Here is a 20,606-nt window from a genome sequence, read left to right on the forward strand (position 1 = left end):
GAGGGAGGAAAGGAGGAAGGAGAAGGGAGGATGGAGGACTGGGGAGGAGCCGGGAAAACACCCCTGCAATGGGCGGCACCAGGGGGTGGGGGCCCGCCCAGGCCCTGCCCCCATTTTCGGCCCCATTATCGGCAAGATTTTCTTTTCGGCAATTTGCCGAAAACACAATTTTCAGCCGATATGTTTCGGCGACCGAAATTTCGGTGCATCCCTAGTTTTAGGGTCAGGGTCTGCGTCGCCCCAGGCAGCGCTAGGTTAGTGCCAGTACCGCTAACACCCACGCGCAAAGCATACACCTCCATAGTGGTATAGTATCTGAACAGATCAATATCTGATCAGATCTATACTAGCGTCCCCAGCAGTTTAGGGTTCCAAAAAAAAACGCATTGTTAGCGGGATCAGCCCAGATACCTGCTAGCACCTGCGTTTTGCCCCTCTGCCCAGCCTACCCAAGTGCAGTATCGATCGATCACTGTCATTTACAAAACACTAAACACATAACTGCAGCATTGGCAGAGTCAGGCCTGATCCCTGTGATCGCTAACAGTTTTTTTTGGGAGCGTTTTATATTTAAATCTTGAAAGCAGTGCTTGGTTTTCGGGGTCCCGTACGTGGCTAGGCTCCCAAAAAGTCCCCCACGTGTGGTATCCCCGTACTCGGGAGAAGCAGCAGAATTTATTTTGGGGTGTAATTTCACTTATGCCCATAGCATGTGTGAGCAATATATCATTTAGTGACAAAAATTTTTTTTTTTAATATTCCTGCAACTTGTGGCAAAATATAAAATATTTCATGGACTCAACATGCCTCTCAGTAAATAGCTTGGGGTATCTACTTTCCAAAATGGGGTAATTTGGGGGGGTTTGTGCTATTTTGGCATTTTATGGCCTTCGAAACTGATAGGTAGTGAGGAGTGAAATCAAAAATTTGTACCCTTAGAAATCCTGAAAGCAGTGATTGGTTTTTGGGGGTGCCGTACGCGGCTAGACTCCCAAAAAGTCCCACATATGTGGTATCCCCGTACTTGGGAGAAGCAGCAGAATATATTTTGAGGTGCAATTCCACATATAACTATGGCATGTGTGAGCAATATATCATTTAGTAACCACTTTTTGTAAACTTTTTTTTTTTTTTTTTTTTTTTTTTTTTTGTGTCATTATTCAATCACTTGGGACAAAAAAAAAATATTCAATGGGCTCAACATGCCCCTCAGCAATTTCCTTGGGGTGTCTACTTTCCAAAATGGGGTCATTTGGGGGGGTTTGTACTGCCCTGCCATTTTAACACCTCAAGAAATGAGATAGGCAGTCATAAATTAAAAGCTGTGTAAATTCCAGAAAATGTACTCTAGTTAGTTTGTAGACGCTATAACTTTTGCGCAAACCAATAAATATACGCTTATTGACATTTTTTTTACTAAAGACATGTTTCTGAATAAATTTTGGCCTAAATGTATGACTAAAATTTAGTTCATTAGATTTTTCTTATAACAAAAAGTAGAAAATATCATATATTTTTTTTTTTTTTCTTTTTATATCGTAAAAAATAAATATCGCAGAGGCAATCAAATGCCATCAAACGAAAGCTCTATTTGTGGGAAGAAAAGGACGCCACTTATCCAAAACAAGGATTTACATATCAGATCAGCAGAACGTGGTGTTGTCCTAGGGTTCTTGGCCATCACTTTGGTCAACACCCCAGTTCTTAAATTTAAAAGGAACAAAAAAATGTAAATCAAACCAAAAAACTAACCTTATCTGGCACTTGCCTGACCATGTTTTGTCGGTTTATTACATCCCATACCTGCGTTTTTCATGATTTGTTGACATCTAGCTCTCAAGTTCATTTGTTTCTTGCCACAGTCTGTTGTATTTTAACTAGAAGTGGGTAGATTGGAATGTTTACTGCCAGAACTAATAAATAGAAAAGCGACTTCAGCTGGGTCTATGCTCCTCCCCATACTAATCTAAAATGAGAGCTATTAAAGAATAGATATGCTTTGATGAGCAAATAATAAAAAGGTCCCTTGTAATGCTTTAATGACGTAGTGTTTGGTGATGATTTACAGTTTATTTACATGTGCAAAACAGCTGGAAAATTTTAAAAATTGCCGTAATTTACACATAAAAATAACGCACTTTCTCTTGCAATTTAATGACCCTGGATATAAATCAAGGTTACATAGAGGAGACTTTTTGAATGAAAGGTATGCAGCCCAGACTAATAAAAACTCCTTCACTGCACATTGGAGATTCTAATCTGAAGGTGAACTCTAAACCTGGGAACTCTCCTATGTTTGAATGAAGAAAGTAAAAACAATGCCTGTGTTTCTATGTAGTTTCATATGGCCAGTTTCATCATCTGACCCAATATTCTGAAACATCAGATTGAAATGGACTCGGCATTACACGGGTATGAAGAAAGTACTTATTACCATTTTTATATATCAAAACTCGGGCGCATACAATCTGGCAGAAAGGACGATATTAAAGTATATGTAAACTCTAACAATACATTATTTTGCGCCCTTTTCATCTGAGATATAATATATATGCCAGAAATCTTATGAGCTGACAAATTCCGGCCATCTATGTGGATCACAAAATACTGCCCCCAATGTAATGGAGGGAAGTGTTATGTAGTCCTGACACATTCAGTACAGTTGTCATCCTAGGACATTAGGTGTGTTAAGCCGGCCATAGATGGTTTGAATCTTGGCCAGTTCAGCAGCAGCAGGCTGATTGTACCTGAGTCCATACAGCGAGCAATGTTGGGACAACCAGCATGCCAGATTGCAATTCTTGCCAGTGGCTATAGCCACAAGCAATAATCCTTCATTGTGTTCTTCCAGCAGGGATGGCTTCTGGACAGAACACTGACTGTTGATGGCAGAATCGAGCAATTTTTGCAGAAAAGAAAATCGCATAATCTATGGCCTGCATTAAAAGCATTAACCCCAGAACCCTCACTATATCGGGTCTCGCACAGTACACAGAACATGGAATTGCAATTATTTTAGTAAATATAAACTGCTAAATACCTTTTCTCATCAGCAGTTAGAGCAGTCTTGTGACTTCTATCAGTGTCTGTTTAAAGCTTGTAGGAGAAGTTTTCATTCTTGCCTGATTGCCTATGAGGCTACAGGACCCCTGACCCTCTGTCTGGACAGTGCTGAATGGCCCTGTGCTGACCACATGCACTCTCCCAGCTGCTATCAGTGAGTCGGAGAATGGATCCGCCGGCCCCCCGGATGTTTACGATGGAGATTTCCGGCGTTTTTTTTTTTTTTTTTTATATTTCAGGCTTCCTAGCTTAGAGGTGAGATGTGGGGGTCTTATTGACCCAATATTTCACTGTAAAGAGGACTGATCATGCCATATTCCTATTACAAGGGATGTTTACATTCCTTGTACCGTAATCGTAATAAAAGTTGATTTAAAAAATGTAATTTTTTTTTTTAAGTGTCAAACAAAAAACAAAAAAAGGTAAAATGAACGTGTGTGTATGTATATATGTGTGTGTATATGTATGTGTATATATATATATATATGTATGTGTGTGTGTGTATATATATATATATATATATATATATATATATATATATATATATATATATATATATATATATATATATATATATATATATATATATATATATATATATATGTGTGAAAGCCACCCCTGTCCCCGTGGGCTTGCACACAGAAGCAAATGCATACGCAAGTCCCACCCACATATAAAAACTGTGTTCAAGTCACACATGTGCGGTATCCCAGCGAACGTTAGAGCGAGAGCAATAATTATAGCCCTAGACCGCCTCTGTAACTCAAAATGTAACCAGTAAAAAATGTTAACGCGTCCGCTATGGGGATTTTTAAGTACCGAAGTTTGGTGCCATTCCACGAGCATGTGCAATTTTGAAGCCCGACATGTTAGGTATCTATTTACTCAGTGTAACTTAATCCGGCAGGGTGCTTTAACTAAGACTGTTAGGCGGCACAGTGGTGTAGTGGTTAGCACTCTCACCTAGCAGTAAGAAGGGTCGCTGGTTCGAATCCCAACCACGACACTATCTGCCTGGAGTTTGCATGCTCTCCCTGTGCCTGCGTGGGTTTCCTCTGAGTACTCCGGTTTCCTCCCACAATCCAAAGACATGCAGGTAGGTCAGGGCTCGACAAACCCCGGTCGCCAGGTCGCATTTGCGCCTAGATTTCGTGTCCTGGCGACTGGGGCAACGCTGCTGGGGTATCCTGTCTCCATTTGGACCCCGAACTCCGCCGCGCAATTCCATCGGGGCGCGCCGGCCAGTAATTGAGGCCGCGGCTTTGCGGCCTTCTAAAATCTTTCGGTAGTCTGGCGCCATCTTGTGGTGGATGTAGAAATTACACCCTATTCCAATAATGCTAATTCCTAATGGAGTGAAGCTCCCCTGCCTGTTTTTTGCCCAACGGTGAGTGTGGTGGCTGGTAAATGGCTTCTCATTATATTATATATATATTATTAAATTTATTAATTTATTTATTATTTTAATTTTTTATATATATATATATATATATATATATATATATATATATATATATATATATATATATATATATATATATATATATATATATATATATATATATATATATATATATATATATATATATATATATAATTTTTTTTGTATTTTTTTTTTTTTTTTGTAAAAAGTAAAAAAAAAATTATTTTAATTAAGGAAAAAAAAAATATTATTTGTAATCCTCCCTGCTTGACCTCTTTCACAAGGGCTGTCTGATCAGGTTCACCTGTCAGTTTTTCAGGCGGACCTGATCGAACCCTTAGCAGGGAAATGGCAGTAAATGAGCGGGAATATGTCGGAAATAAGTCACATTCTTTTGTTAACCACTTCGTGCCCGCGCTATAGACGAAAGATGTCTACAGCGCGGACACCAATTGCCGGGAGGGCGTCCCTAGACATCCTCCTGTTTACTTCCCCTCTGCACGCCGCCATGGGCGAGCTTTGGGGAAGTTCTGTGTTGGCCGTGTCCCTTGGATACAGCCAATCACAGATCATGCTAAATGACCAATCACAGCGGCCATTTAGCACTCGAGCGGTGTGTCCAATGGGAGGTGATCTCATATGTGGGGGGCTGGGGGCTATCTTCCCCTCACTCGTCTCCATGTCAGGCCAGGGACAGGTCCAGATCGCCGTCACCGACCTGGCTCCTAACTTTTTTAGCTGGCTCCTAGATTCCAAGCAAATTTGTCAACCCCTGAGGTAGGTTAATTTGCTTCTGTCCAAAATTGGCCCTAGTATATGAATGGGGACCTTGGATTGTGGGCTCCTTGAGGGTAGGGACCAACATGAGTGTGCAATGTACCGGGATAGGGACAATTGTAGATACTCGCTCAGGTTGAACTGGATGGACTGGTGTCTTTATTCAACCTTACTAACTATGAAACTGTTCCCGATCAGGGGGTATCTGCGGAGGATTTGTCAGAATTAGCTTGGGCCTTATATTTCGCAGTAGGTGCCCTTAAGGTTTTCATACAACAGGTGTCCCGGTTGGCACTGCTGTCAGTACTTATGCGCAGGATTCTTTGATTAAAAAACTGGTCTGTGGAATTACCCTGCAAAAGACTATTAGCTGGTTTCCCCTTTCACAGGGAGGGGCTATTTGGAGAAGACCTGTATAAGTATATCCAGAATATTTCAGGGGGTAAGCGTGCGCTTCTACCAGTTAAGAGGAGCAGACGGACTTTCCTTGAAGGTGTCTAGTGCTTCAGTACCCAGCACTTCCAATTTCAGTCAGTATCAACGGCCTCAGCCATCCAGGTCTAGGGGAAGGCCTCAAGGCCAGGGGCAGAAAAAGCTCTGGGCCCAGAGACCCCCTAAAGTCAGTCCCAAGCCCTCCTTATGAAGGGGCGCCCCCACTCGCGTGGGTGGGAGGAGGCTATTGGAGTTCTCAGACGACTGGGAAGAAGTGTGGGTTGTTTCTACCGTGTCTCAGGGGTACAAAATGGGATTCCGGGAGCTTCTCCCCCCTCTCGGTACTTAACCAAGGAACAAGCCCCTCTTTGAGATTTGTTTACAAGTTAAAAACAGGTTTATTTTCTGGAAAATTACATAGAACCCCCAACCATTATACATTTTTTTTGTTTTTTTTGTCGTTGCAATACTTTCTGTCACACCGTATTTGCACAGTGGTCTTACAAGTGCATTTTTTTTCTTATCTTATTTTTTAATATATAAAAAAAAAAAAACAGTAAAGTTAGCCCAATTTTTTATATTGTGAAATATGTTACGCCGAGTAAATTGATACCCAACATGTCACGCTTCAAAATTGCGCCCACTCGTGGAATGGTGACAAACTATTATTAAAAGATTAAAGCAGGGTTCCACCCTAAAGTGAAACTTCCGCTCATTTGAACCCTCCCCCCCTCCGTTGTCACCTTTTGGGGGGGGGTGCAGATACCTGTCTAAGACAGGTATTTGCACCCACTTCGGCATAGACTCCCACGGGAGTCTGCTTCTTCCTGTCCCGGCGCGGTGCCTGCTGGGACATACATGGGTCTCAGAGACTGTAGCGGACCATTTCCATAGCTCTGTGCGACTCGCGCATGCGCTGTAGGGAACCAGGAAGTGAAGCCACAATGCTTTACTTCCTGATTCCCTCACAGAGAATGGCGGTGGCAGCAGCCGAGCGATCGATCTGTCTCAGCTGCCGACATCGCTGGACCCTGGGACAGGTGAGTGTCCATTTATTAAGTCAGCAGCTGTAGTATTTGTAGCTGCTGGCTTTTAATCATTTTTTTTTTTTCCAGTGGACTCCCTCTTTAAGTCACTTTTGTATTCCTATTCTAAGGAATGTAAACATCCCTTGTAATAGAAAAAAAGCACAACACCTCTTAAATATGAGCTCAAAAAGACCTCCGATGTGGGCGACAAACATTTACAGTTTGTGGCGCTGCCCTTCAGGTTAGCCACAGCACCTTGTGTATTCATGAAGGTATTGGCTCCGGTATTTGCAGTTCTAAGATCTCAGGGAATATCGGTTGCAGGATACCTGGATGATCTACTATTGCTAGATCAAACGGTTCCAAACCTGAGATGGAACGTAGCCTAGGCGGTTCAATGCGTGGAGCGACTGGGTTGGATTCAACATTCTGTCTGGAACAAGACTTTCCAGACTCTGAACTGGCACATGTCTCTTCGGCTGAAAGTGTGTCAGTGACTTGGATGGTGGATGTTGACCAAGAATCTGGTAAAATGAAAGTCTTTTTTGCCTGTGGCCTGGAGGGTGTTGATGACAGACGCCAGTCTCTCTGGATGGGGGCAGTCCTAGAGGAGGCTACTGTCCAGGGAGGGTGGTCCTGGAGGAAGAGGAGCTTTCCCATCGACATTTTGGAAATCTGGGCAGTTCGCTTGGCTCTAAGCTTCTGGACTTCCAGACTACAGGGATGTCCTGTGAGTGTCCATTCAGACAATGCCAAGGCTGTGGCATACATCACCAGGGAGGCACCAGGAATCAGATGGCATAGAAGGAAGTGGATTGCATGCTGACCTGGGCAGAAAGATTTGTTTCATCCCTATCGGCGGTGTTTATTCCGGGAGTGGAAAATTGTCAGGTGGACTTTGAGTTGCCAGCAAATGTTTTCAGGGGAGTGGTCCCTAAATCCTGAGATCTTTGCATCAATCTTCTGCTGGCGGGGATGTAAAGCTGTTGGTGTCCAGGTTCACCAGGAAACTAGACTGTTTTGTGTCCAGAACGAGGGACCCACTTTTATTAGGGGCAGATGCCTTGATAATTCTGTGGGATCAGTTTTCCTTGATATATGCCTTCCCTTCAACCCGGCTGTTGCCAAGGCTACTACGCAGAATCCGGGAAGAGAGAAAGCCGGTGATCCTACTAGCTCCAGCCTAGCCCAGAAGGACTTGGTATGCACAGATTGTAAGACTGGCAGTGGGAAACTCCTGGGTTCTTCCACTCCATCCCAATCCGCTCTCACAGGGTCCAATATTCCACCCTTTTTTACGGTCTCTAAATTGAATGGTTTGGCTGTTGAAATCAGGATCTTAAAGGAATGGGACATTTTCTGGGTCAGTATTGTCTACCATGTTGAATGCTAGAAAGCCAGTTTCTAGACGTATCTACTATAGAGTCTGGAGAGCCTATGTTGCCTGGTGTGAGGCCAGGAGGTGGTACCCCCGGAGATATGTCATCGGGAGAGTTTTTGGCTTTTCTGCAAAAAGGGGTGGATATGAATCAAACCTTAAGTACAATTAAGGGTCAAATTTCAGCCTTGGCATTCTTTTTTCAAAGGCCTATTGCTTCTCACTCCTTAGTATGAACGTTTGTACAGGGGATGATTCGTGTGCTTCCACCGGTCAGGCCACCTCTGTACCCTTGGGATCTAAATTTAGTCCTGGGTGTTTTACAGAGGCAGCCTTTTGAGCCAATCCAGCAGATTCCTCTGGCCCACTTGACGAGAAAATTTGTTTTCTTGGTGGCAGCCAGGAGGGTGTCAGAGTTGTCGGCTCTGTCCTGTAAAGAACCTTAATTGATCTTGCACCAGGATAGGGTGGTTTTGTGGTGACAATCAGAATTTTTGACCAAGGTAGTGTCCAGTTTTCATCTAAATCGGGATATCAGTCTACCTTCCTTTTTTCCGAATCCACATTCTGCAGAGGAAAAATAATTTCACTATTTGTAGTATTGGCTATCTGAGAATGTCGGCTCAGATGCAGAAGACTGATGTTCTGTTTGTATTGCCAGAAGGTCCCAGGATGGGACAGGCAGCATCTAAGTCGACTATTTCTCATTGGATCTGCCAAGTAATTGTTCAGGCATATGGATTAAGGGGTAAGGCCCCGCTTTCCAATAAGGGCACACACTACCAGAAGAGTGAGTCTTCATGGGCAGCTCATCGTCAAGCATTGATGGCTCAGATTTGCAAGGCTGCTACTTGGTCTTCGGTGCATACATTCACTAAGTTTTATCAAGTGAATGTTAGGAGTATGTTGCATTTGGACGCAGTGTACTGTAGGCAGCAATATAGATACTGTTCTGATGGTGTTTCTTTGGTCATGATGGGTTCCCTCCCCTCCAAAAAGCATTGCTTGGGGACATCCCAGTTAGTTTTTATGGCTGCTCTGAGTCTCGTGATGTACGATAAAGAAATTAGGATTTTTTTTTCTACAGCTTACCTGTAAAATCATTTTCTTGGTGTACATCATGGGACACAGAGGTCCTTCCCCTCTTGTCTAGGAAGTTTATTGCTTGCTACAAAACTGAGGTACTTCCTGAGTAGGCGTGGTTCTATAGGGGAGGATTTCCTGTCTTTTTGATTTGACGGTGTCTATTCACCTATAGGTGGCATATATCCCAGTGTATGGCTGCGCTGTGTCCCGTGATGTACTCCCAAGAAAATGATTTTACAGGTAAGCTGTAGAAAAAAATCCAATTTTTTTTTTTTTTTTTAAAATAACAAACCTGTCATACTTGCACAGAGGTGCCCCCCGATCCTCCTTCTGGGGTCCCTCAGTGGCACTCATGGCACCTCCTTTTCTCGAGTGCCCCCACGGAGACCCGCATTCTCTGGGGGCACCCGTGCGGACATGCTCCTAAATCCTGCTGCTGCGTCCATTGACACAGACAGCAGGACTCGGCCCACGCCCCCGGCTCCTATGTCACTGGTTTTGATTGACAGCAGTGGGAACCAATGCTCCTGCTGCCATCAATCCAGCCAGTGAGGACCCGAGACAGTGGCTGGAGCTGCTCTGCTCATCCCTGTCGCTGGAACGATCGGGTACAGGTAAGAAAAATGGGGGGGCTCTGGGGACTGCTGCATTATAAAAAAGTTTTTCACCTTTTAATGCATAGAATGCATTAAGGTGAAAAACCCTGAGGGTTTACAACCCCTTTAAAATAAAAGTAAAAAGGGTGAAAAAGAAAATGAATGCAGCCACCACATCTAAGAACCACTAAGCTGCAATACTAATAATTTTTGTTCTTGCCTTTTAGATACTCTTTAATGGATGCCAAACAGATCAATAAGATACATATAACAAACAAGCAGCCTTGTACCAGCCCTGTCCAGTCCATAAAATTACCTTGTGTTGTACGTTTACCCCCTGTAATTATTGACATTATGATATTGAACAGGCCTGAGACTGCTCATGGCACAGCCATCTTGGATGTGACATGAGCAGATTTACAGCTGTCATTCAAATGATGATCTGTATTTTCCTGATGTTTATTTTTATCTAGATTTGCTGGCCAAACACGGAGTACATTTTTGGTAGTTTTGTTATAAACTTGCCAAAATACAAGCCATAGGTGGTCCTGTTGGCATCCACTTATCCGTTGATCTGTAAATCTAAGGAACAAAAATAAAAACTAATAAGCCAAACAGCACCTGCATTCAACCAGATGAAGCCACTGTTCAGGGGTGGAAAGGCTGATAGTAGGAGCCTGTACACAGCAGAGTTGTAAATATGATAGTAGTGATAGTTCTACACTCTACACATATTACAATCCGCTTCTGCTTTGTTTACATCGTTGTGCACAAACCACTGTGCTACCAGTGACACTTCTGTTTAATTACTTTATGGGTGCACAGATGGCAAATCACTGATCTTGTCTGAAATCCAAGCATTTGCTTACAAGTACAGTGCCGTGCATAACCAGGTAGGGGTTGCTACATAGAGAAATTGACCCTTCCAGGAAATTGTTTATTTCCTACTAAAGCGACACACGTCACAACATGGGATTTTTTTATTTTTAATCGGAACATGCAAATGTTTGTTATCATCTACCACTGCAAGGTTTTCATTTAAAAGTGAGGTGTGGTGACACGGGTAGATTTACTAAAACTGGTGCACTCGGAATCCGGTCTAGCTATGGATGTCAGCCAATCCTCTTCTAACTTCAGCTTGTTAAATTACTGTAAGCTTTGGCAATAAAACCTGGATGCTGATTGGTTTCTATGCAGAGTTGCTAATTGATGAAAAAAAAGGGGTAAGTTTACAAAACAGTGCGTGTTTTTTTTTTTTTTTCTCTTTTCCGATCTACAGATGTGTTCTGTTTCAGCGACTAAAAAGGATAAAAATTATAGGTTTTAGCTCAACGTAATAGCCAGGCAATTATCATTTTCAAAAACAAAGTTCAGTAATGGTGATTTTGTTTGTTTTTCTTTTTCTTATGTTTCTTTACAAAACTACATACAATTGTGTTTTCTCTTGCTTCTGTTTGTTCTCTTTTGTTGTTTTCCCTAAAAAAAAAAAAAAAAAAAAAATGCACGCAAGTTTAAAAAATGCCTTTGTTTAATTAACATTTTTTTTTCTATGTTTTGTGTCAAAAACACAATTTTAAGTAAGGGAACAAATCACACAATGAGTCAATTGGTCCATTTTAAAAGTATCACTAGTCAAACTTGAAAAATACACTTTTTTTTTTTTTTTTTTTTTTTTTTTTACCGTATTCCCCTGCCTTTCTGCTTCCCAACACCCCTCGGCTTGTTTTTCTCTTTGCCTCTCCTCCCTGAGGTGTTTTCACACCTGCTTCGATCGACCCTTAGGTCGACCTTCTTCTGAGTACACTTTCATGCGTTACCGCAGACTGCAGTACTTTTTGGTACCCCCACCCCCAGGTGGTGTGCCAAACTGCTGCCCGGGCACTTGTTGGTGTGCCCTAACACACTCTGCCTCATCTCCTCCACTGCCCTTTTTCCCTTCTCTGTTAACACGTTTAGACTGTTGGCTAACTTTTGAATGCCTTTTTTAAGGATTGTCATCTTATACCAAATACTACTTGGTTCTGTATTGTTCCCATGCTTTATTTCTGTTATACCAAATCTGTTGAAAGCATGTACCTACCGCATTATTGCCCGTATCCTTGTAATGATCTCCTTATCGTGTATCATTGTACTGAAATAAAATTATACATAGAGATATATATATATATATATATATATATATATATATATATATATATATATATATAATCTCCACTGTGTGTGTGTCACACACAGTGGATATCCAAAAGTCTACACACCCCTGTTAAAATGTCTGTGATGTAAAGAAATTAAACAAAGATGAATCATTTCAGAACTTTTTGCACCTTTTTAATGTGACCTATAAACTTTACAACTCGGTTGAACAACAAACTGAAATATTTTATGTGGAGGGAAGTAAAAATTAAAAGCTAAAATATAGTTGCATAAGTGTGCACACCCTTAAACTCCCTCCTCCCTATATTTGCCCACTCGTCCTTGCAAGGGCATCTCCTGAACACAACCCTTTTCAGACCACCCCACAGATTTTCAATCTGATTCAGATCTGGGCCATTCCAAAACTTGAATCTTCTGGTGAAGCCATTCCTTTGTTGATTTGGAGGTATGATTTGGCTCATTGTCATGTTGAAAGACGTTCCTCTTCATGTTCAGCTTTCAAGCAGAAGCCTGAATGTTTTGTGCCAATATTGACTTTTATTTGGAACTGTTCACGATTCCCTCTACCTTGACTAAGGTCCTTGTTCCAGCTGAAGAATAACGGCCCCATCAATTTTGGAGGAACGTGCAGTTCTTGGTATGTCACTGTTGTGCCATATTTTCTCCACTTGATGACTGTCTCCATGGTAGATCTTATGCCTTGGAAATTATTTTGTACCCTTCTCCTGACTGATACCTTTTTAACAATGAGATCCCTCTGATCCGTTGGAAACTCTCTGCAGACCATGGCTTTTTCTGTAGGATGCAACTAGGAAAATGTCAGGAAACTCCATCTAGAACAGCTGAACTTTATTTGGGGTTATTCAGAGGCACTTTAAATGACAGGTGTGTAATGACTCCTATTTACCATGAGTTTGAATGTGATTGTTTAATTATCCTCAATTAAGAGGGTGTGCACACTTATGCTACCACATTATTTTTGTTTTTTATTTTTACTCCCCTGATTCCCCCCCCCCCCCCTTCTGATTAGCATGGGTTCTGTGAGCTGACACCCTGCTGATTGAAGCAGAGATGACACATCTGTGTCCATTCAGTTTCTGCAGAGCTGACACGGACAGAGCCTGCTCTGTGGCTGGCCCTCTGATCCGATATGCCCAAACAGAAGAGGACGGATCCCCTTCCTTTGTCTTTTTTTTTTTTTTTTTTTAAATCTTCCTCCTCCCCCCCCTTTTTTTTTTATTTTTTTTTTTTTTTAATGATTCAGACGCAAAGGTTGGCAGCGGTAAAATAGGCACAAGTCTGTTTTACACCCACCTGTCCCTAGGAATGCATGGACCTTCCGATCAGGTCTGCCTGAAAAACTGACAAGTGGGCCTGATCAGATGGCCCATGTAAAGGGGCCTAACCGTTTACTATATCACACCCATAATAATGCAAGCTATGCCTTTTCTAAGCCACGCGACTTCGAAAATTCAAGAATTTGGGAGTCCTGTGGAAATCTGGGCTATAGAATAAGTGCATGCTCACAAAGAAATAGTTTTATGGAGAATGGTGTTGTGTTTTGCAGGCACTAAAGGCTACCGGGCTGCGCACAGCTGATCCAAGGCTGAAAGAATGTATGGATATGCTAAGGCTGTCTCTTCAGACCACTTCTGATGGTGTAATGCTCGACAAGGAACTCTTCAAAAAGTAAGAACTATTTGTGATCTTTATGTCATTTAACTCTACAACTTTGATTGCAGTTATTTTCTTCATTTTATATATCTCAGAAATTCTCCTAGTTCAATTTGTCTAAAGCCGGCCATAGATGGAGCAATTATTTTTCTTTCTTGCAGGTTGCAGGAAAGAAAATTGATTTCCCCTATCAACACAGTGTTGATGGGTGAATCCCTCCCGTGAAGCCAATTTGTTCTCCTGGTGTTTGGGGGGAAAGAGACCACAATGATTACTGGGACTATAATGGTGGTTAGCACAATTTGCATGTAAATTACGACAGGCTGCTTGTACTCAAGTTGCTCGATCCATCAACTTGGGTACAGTCAGCCTGCACATGCATGGTTTGAATCTTGCCCAGTCCCTGCTGAACTGGCCGAGATTCGAACGATATAAGTGGCAGGCTTAACAGTCCTATATACAGCTAGTAGTAGAAAGTCACATTCAACTAGACTTTCTGTAGAAGACATTTCACTACTTATCCAAGCAACTTCTTCAAATTTAATGACTGTTGGCAACAGAATACCAGCATTTTTGGCCCCAAGAGTCACCCAGTCACTAACATTTAAAAAGATAAAATTGCAAGCAGACACATTTTTTATTTTTTTTTGCAGAAAGACATATGTCACATCTGCAGTAATACAAAGTTACCTGGCTGTTCAGTTTTCTCTTAGCCCTTGTACACACAGTCGGAGATTCCGACGGAATGTGTCCTATCGGACCGTTTTGTCGGATAATCCGACTGTGTGTGGTCTCCATCGGACTGTTTCCATCGGAGTATCCGACGGACCAAGTTTTCCAACTTTTCCGACAAAATGCTCCGATCGGACGTACTCCGATCATGTGTAGCCTTCCTAGACCAAAGCTATTGGCTACTAGCCTGAACGTAGTCCCGTCCTAACGAAATAACGTCCTCACGTTATGTACAATCGGATTTTCCGACAACTTTGTCCGACCATGTGTATGCAACAGTTTCGGACAAAATCCGTCGGATGGACAAAATCAGACGGATTTGGTTGTCGGAATGTCCGACCGTGTGTACAAGGGCTTAGAAGTACACTGGGCTGCACATCTTCAGCTCAGTGTATGTGCAGCCCAGTGTACTTCTAAGCCCTTGTACACACGATCGGATATTCCGATGGAAAATGTCCAATCGGACCATGTGTGGGCTCAGTCGCACTGATTCTGTTGGAATATCCGACCAACAACGTTTTTTAGAGCTGGGCTATAAAATTTTCCGACAACATGATTGGACAAATTGAATTCTGATTGGACAAAGTGCCACGCATACTCAGATCAAATTCCTAGACCAAAGCTATTAGCTACTAGCCTGAACGTAGTCCCGTCGTAACGAAATAACGACATCACGTTATGAACTATCGGATTTTCCGACAACTTTGTCCGATCGCGTGTATGCAACACCAGTTTCAGACAAAATCCGACGGATTTTGTTGTTGGAATGTCCGACCGTGTGTACAAGGGCCAAGAGAAAATTGGGTGAATGAACTCCCTTGTGCATTTGCTATCCCACGCTGGCCAATCTAGACCATGAAAGACCTTTTAGTCAGAAGCCAGGGAGGAGATGTTGGCCCTGGTGTGGCAGCACGTGGACGTCGCATTGCTGGAACAGAAGTAAGCATTTGCAGACTAGTCTTGCTTTAATACTGTCAAAATGAAATGTGTTAAGGCAAATGTTGATTGTCCAAGAACAAGAAGTTACTTGAATGCGTAGCGAAATGTCACAGAACAAGTCCCAGCTAAATATGACCAGCTACTACTAGTTTTACCATGTCCTGGAAACGCTGAATCTTTGCAGTTCTATAATTACACAGTCACTTATTCACTGATGCATTGACATTCATTGTGCCATCTCTCTCTAGGGTGTCGAATGTGCTCCAGCATCTGCAGCCCTCTTCCAGCGTGTTCCCCCTCCCTGTGACAGCGGGTGGGGGATCCTTTCACTGCACCCGCTGTCACAATTTGAAGACAGCGCAGTCGTGAAGGGCTCTGCCCTCACCACTGAATCAGTCATTCAGGTTTTTTGTGAATGAATGCCTACAAGTACCTTCAGACATTGAGGCTGACGACTTGTAGCCCTTAATAAGCTGTGAGGGCACTGGTGAGCGCTCTCCTAGTCCATTGATCTTCCTGCTCTCAGGTAACTACCTGGTCATACAAGGCACAAGCAGACAGCTGTCCTGAGAGTCTGCTGATTGCAAGTGCAGTGCTATGTATATATATATATATATATATATATATATATATATATATATAATATATATTTTTTTTTTTTACCTGCAAAAAATGTGCATTTATTTATTTTTATTTTTTTAAAGGTGAACTTGTCCTTTTAGATAAAACTGTCCATACGCTGTTAACCAGCGGGCTGAATGAAAAAAAGCTGACATTCCTTCATCCACACAGACTAGGTGGAGAGAGAAATCCCTCTGCCTGGACATTATTGTGAGAGTGGCACCTGCTATTGTGAGAATAAACTGAGCAGCTGCAGCCCCTGATCGAAAAGTTTGTCTTTTATATGAGAAGTCTATCAAACTTTCCACTTCTGTGGAGGAGGGACAGCCACACACTGATCAGAATTTGGGCAGTCCCTGCTGAACCGGACAAATTTTGATTACTGTATGCCCAGTTTTAGATTAAAGCAAAAGGCCTGAAATCAACCTATAAGTGTGTTCTGGGTTTTAGTATGTCACCAGGACAGGCGTTTTTATAACAGCATGTAACGGCGGTTAGTCACACATGGTCAGACAATACTCCAGCTGTGTGGGGGTTAAGCTTCACTACTTGTTAGCTGTGGAGTTTATACCATAGAGAGACATTTGTTGCATCTGTTTAGCGACCATTCACTACTTGTAGCAATTAATCACCCAAGTAGCTTTATTCTAAAGCTGACATGGCATAAATGGAGCAAATTTCAGCAGCCATTGGTGGCTTTTTATAGCCTCTCCTAGATAACAGTCAGAGATCTGAAAATCAAGAGTGGGATGAAAAATTGTCAGTCCAGCAGTGGCTGCATCCAGTCCGATACAGTTACTGTTCAGGTATTCAGTAGCTGGTAGGGGAGATTCCTCCATCCAGATTGTTTAGCATGGATGGGGATAGATTTTTCATTCAGCCCTGCTGGAAATCTTAGCGTATTGCCAGTTTTCAACCCTTTCAGATCCTGGTTTATGTCGAGAGATGGTAATGCCATTTCTTTAAGGCGATGATGTTCTTGTAGTTGACATTTTGGTTGTTTAACTACTTTAATTTGTTATTTGCTTTTTCTCAGGTGTGTACAAAGCAACATTGTGCTGCTCACACAAGCATTTCGAAGGAAATTTGTCATTCCAGATTATATGTCCTTCACGTCACACATTGATGAACTCTTTGAAAATGCCAAAAAATTGTCTGGTGGGAAGGTAATGAGCAGTAACTTATAGTGCTCTGCTTTTTAGCTATGTATTTTTATAGATTTATTAAAAACCATGTCTTTGCAGAGATGAGCGAATGTGTGTTAAACAGAGAACTGTTGATAAAAATGTACAATTAATATTTTTTTTTTCCTTCTTGGAAATATTCAGTTCAACATTTTTGTCTGCTCAAGGCAATTTATGCATTCCTTTTTATTAACTCTTTTGCTGCCAGAGCGTTTTTTATACACCTTTTTTAAAATGCACAATTTAGGCCTGAAGATTCTCAAATGCCCACCCTGGAGCTCCAATTTTTTTATGTTGCACAACATTTTAGTACATGCAAACAAAATATTTTACAGGGTTGTGAAAAATTATATAATTATAGAGTACACACACACACACACACACACACACACACACACACACACACACACACACACACACACACACACACACACACACACACACATATTATGTGTATGTGTATATATATATATACCGTATATACTCGAGTATAAGCCGAGATTTTCAGCCTCTTTTTTGAGGCTGAAAGTGCCCCCCTCGGCTTATACTCGAGTCATCGCTGTCTGCCCGCTCGATCAGCGTGTCGAGCAGACAGACAGCGGCCATTCTATAATTCAAAAGCCGCGCCTCCGGCTCCGCCTTCGCCTGTGATAGGCGGAACACTGAATTTCCCAGCAGCCTGTGTTCCGCCTATCACGGACATCGTATCATCCTCGTACTACGGACGAGGATGATACGATGTCCGTGATAGGCGGAACACAGGCTGCTGGGAAATTCAGTGTTCCGCCTATCACAGGCGAAGGCGGAGGCGCGGCTTTTGAATTTTACAATGGCCGCCGAGGCGCCGACGAAGAGGGCACGGGACGGAGGCAAGGCAAGGCACGGGACGGGACGGAGGCAAGGCAAGGCACGACACGGGACGGAGGCAAGGCACGGCACGGCACGGGACGGAGGCAAGGAGGCAAGGCACGGGACGGAGGCTCGGGACAAAGGCTCGGGACACAGGTAGGCTGGACACACACACACACACACACACACACACACACACACACACACACACGGATGGATGGAGACACACACACACACAGGGATGGATGGATACACACACACACAGGGATGGATGGATGGATGGAGACACACACACACAGGGATGGATGGATGGAGACACACACACACAGGGATGGATGGATGGATGGAGACACACACACACACAGGGATGGATGGATGGACACACACACACACAGGGATGGATGGACGGACACACAGGGATGGACGGACACACAGGGATGGACGGACACACAGGGATGGACGGACACACACACAGGGATGGACAGGCATGTCTCACCCTCGGCTTATACACGAGTCAATAAGTTTGCCAGTTTTTTTGGGGGTAAATTGGGGGCCTCGGCTTATATTCGGGTCGGCCTATACTCGAGTATATACGGTATATATTTATATATATTATAAAAATATGTGTGTATAAATAATATTTAAAAAATCTATTTGTCCCTCATGACATTCCTATTTTATTTGTCCTGAAAGAAAAAAAAAATATCGTCATCGTCACTTACCCATACATACACGCATTCACTTACTCAGACATGCATAGAGTCACCTGTCAGAAAATCATGCTTTAGGTACACAATTGAATTCATCCCTTCAAAATACCCAACAATAAAACTGTGTTCATTCAGTAGCCTTCTAATTGAGACAATTGTCTCCTTTTTACAAAAAAGCCCTAATTTGCTTGCATAACTTTATAGCTTTTATTTTAATCATTTTTAACTGTCTCATTCAGACTACTGAGTGAGACCGCTTAATTACTAGGGATTTTCAATGGCTGTATTTCCCTTTTTTAACCTTGAAATGGCTTTGTCAGGATTAAAAATATGAAGGGTTAATGTTTTTTTATTAGGCAGAATTGCTTTAGGAACGTCTGGGGCTTTCAAAAACAAAAGGGGCTTTATGGCGAGCTAAACTTTTAATGTTTTTTTTAACATTGTGTAAAAATGGGTGTAACATGTTGAGAAACGTGAACTTATCTTTTAAGGGGCAAAAAAAAGTAAACCCTGCGGCTTGCCCACAGCAGGGCTAAATGTGTAAAAATAAAAAGAATGCATTTCCTGGGCGTCGGGCGCGATGATTTTTGCATCCCTGTATTAACCAGTTTTTTTTTTTTTTTTTTACTGAAGCGCAAAACTTGAGCTTGTACTGAGTAAACAGATACCAAACGCATTAAGCCTTAAATTGGCATGCTTCCATGAAATGGCAACATACTTCTGTAAGCAGTAAACAATACCTAGTATGGGTAGTGCGATCAGCAGTTTTATGCGTAGGTCCCCCCGGGAAGTAGGCCTGTGTTCGTAAGTGCCGGGGTGTAACTTCAATTTATGAAAGTTTGTCATAAACTTTATTGCTATAACATAGGGAGTTGACTTGCATTTGTCAGTATTTTTCTATGACCGGTTCTCTCTACTGAGACATCATGTTTCAGGTGTTCGTGGAGTGACCTAATCCTGGTTGCTTTCAGGTTCTTACTAGCCAGTGGAGATTATAAAAGACGTTCGCTGGTCTCCCTCCCCTCGGCCTAGTAACACCTATGCCAGTCCCAAGCCTGAAAGTGGGACAACTGAGCCTGAGAAACATGGGGGGGGGGCGGGGAGGTTTCTTTGTTGGTGACAGTGAAACTATTATACGTGAAAGCTGCTCTGTAGGTATATTTTACGCCTTTTATTCCAGTGGAAATGTCACCAAGAATTTACCCAACCCTAAACCTAGTATCCTCTAATATTTTTAGTGGAGGGAAGCCGTGAAGGCAGCTTGCAAAAGGTGGCATGTAAAATAATAGTGTAGCGCTTATAGGCAAAAATATAAATTGTGCAATAATGAACATAGACTAAAGCATGGAAGTGAATAATGCCAATGTATTCATATTTTATTTCCTGCGTTCTAAAGCTTTGACATATTCCACAGCACTTTACATACAGTACAACTCACAAGAGCCCAATCCTCCTGAAGGATTTTAAAATCCAAGGTATCTACTCCATTTTACAGTTGCATTCATATATACTCCTGGGCTGGTTTGAGTCAGATTGCTTTTAACTTTGCAGTGTTTATTTTTTTGTTTTTTTTATTGAATGTACAAAATCAAAAAACACAGGCTTCACTTGTGCAGATCAGTCCAGGATTATAGTGCTGCAATGCTAACTACTTGGCTTCCAGCTTGCCGGTGTGTCCCTAACTAGTTCTAGTTCAACAGGCATATATAGTAAGGGATGGAATACATTCCACGGGTCAGCAAGAATAGGAATCCGCAAGCTGCCAACTGAAAGGAGCGGCCAAGTGTGTACAAAACCAGTAAGAGTTCAGCAAATGTCAAACCCAAGCCAGGCTGAAACGGGAACGGCAACTTATCAGATGTCAGAGAGAGCCTAGGTCAGCAACAAGCTTTGGTCCTGTAACAAAATCTTTAATTCCTTCACTTGTAGGCATCCTTAGGTACACATTGTCACATGCATT

At 42.3% G+C, this 20,606-nt stretch overlaps 1 protein-coding gene across 2 annotated transcripts in view; it reads left to right on the forward strand.

Moving 5' to 3' along the window:
* LOC143924400 (glutaminase kidney isoform, mitochondrial-like) overlaps positions 1-20,606 on the forward strand; it is a 196,691-nt gene that overhangs the window by 33,345 nt on the left and 142,740 nt on the right. For both annotated transcript variants that reach the window (XM_077448698.1, XM_077448697.1), the window contains exons 3-4: positions 13,505-13,626; positions 16,940-17,069. In XM_077448698.1, coding sequence (XP_077304824.1) covers positions 13,505-13,626; positions 16,940-17,069 — 252 coding nt within the window. The remainder of the gene's footprint in view (positions 1-13,504; positions 13,627-16,939; positions 17,070-20,606) is intronic.

The sequence above is a fragment of the Lithobates pipiens genome, unplaced genomic scaffold (genome assembly GCF_037356315.1).
Source record: "Lithobates pipiens isolate NorthernLeopardFrog02 unplaced genomic scaffold, aLitPip1_a1.2 Scaffold_22, whole genome shotgun sequence".
Lineage (NCBI taxonomy): Eukaryota > Metazoa > Chordata > Amphibia > Anura > Ranidae > Lithobates > Lithobates pipiens.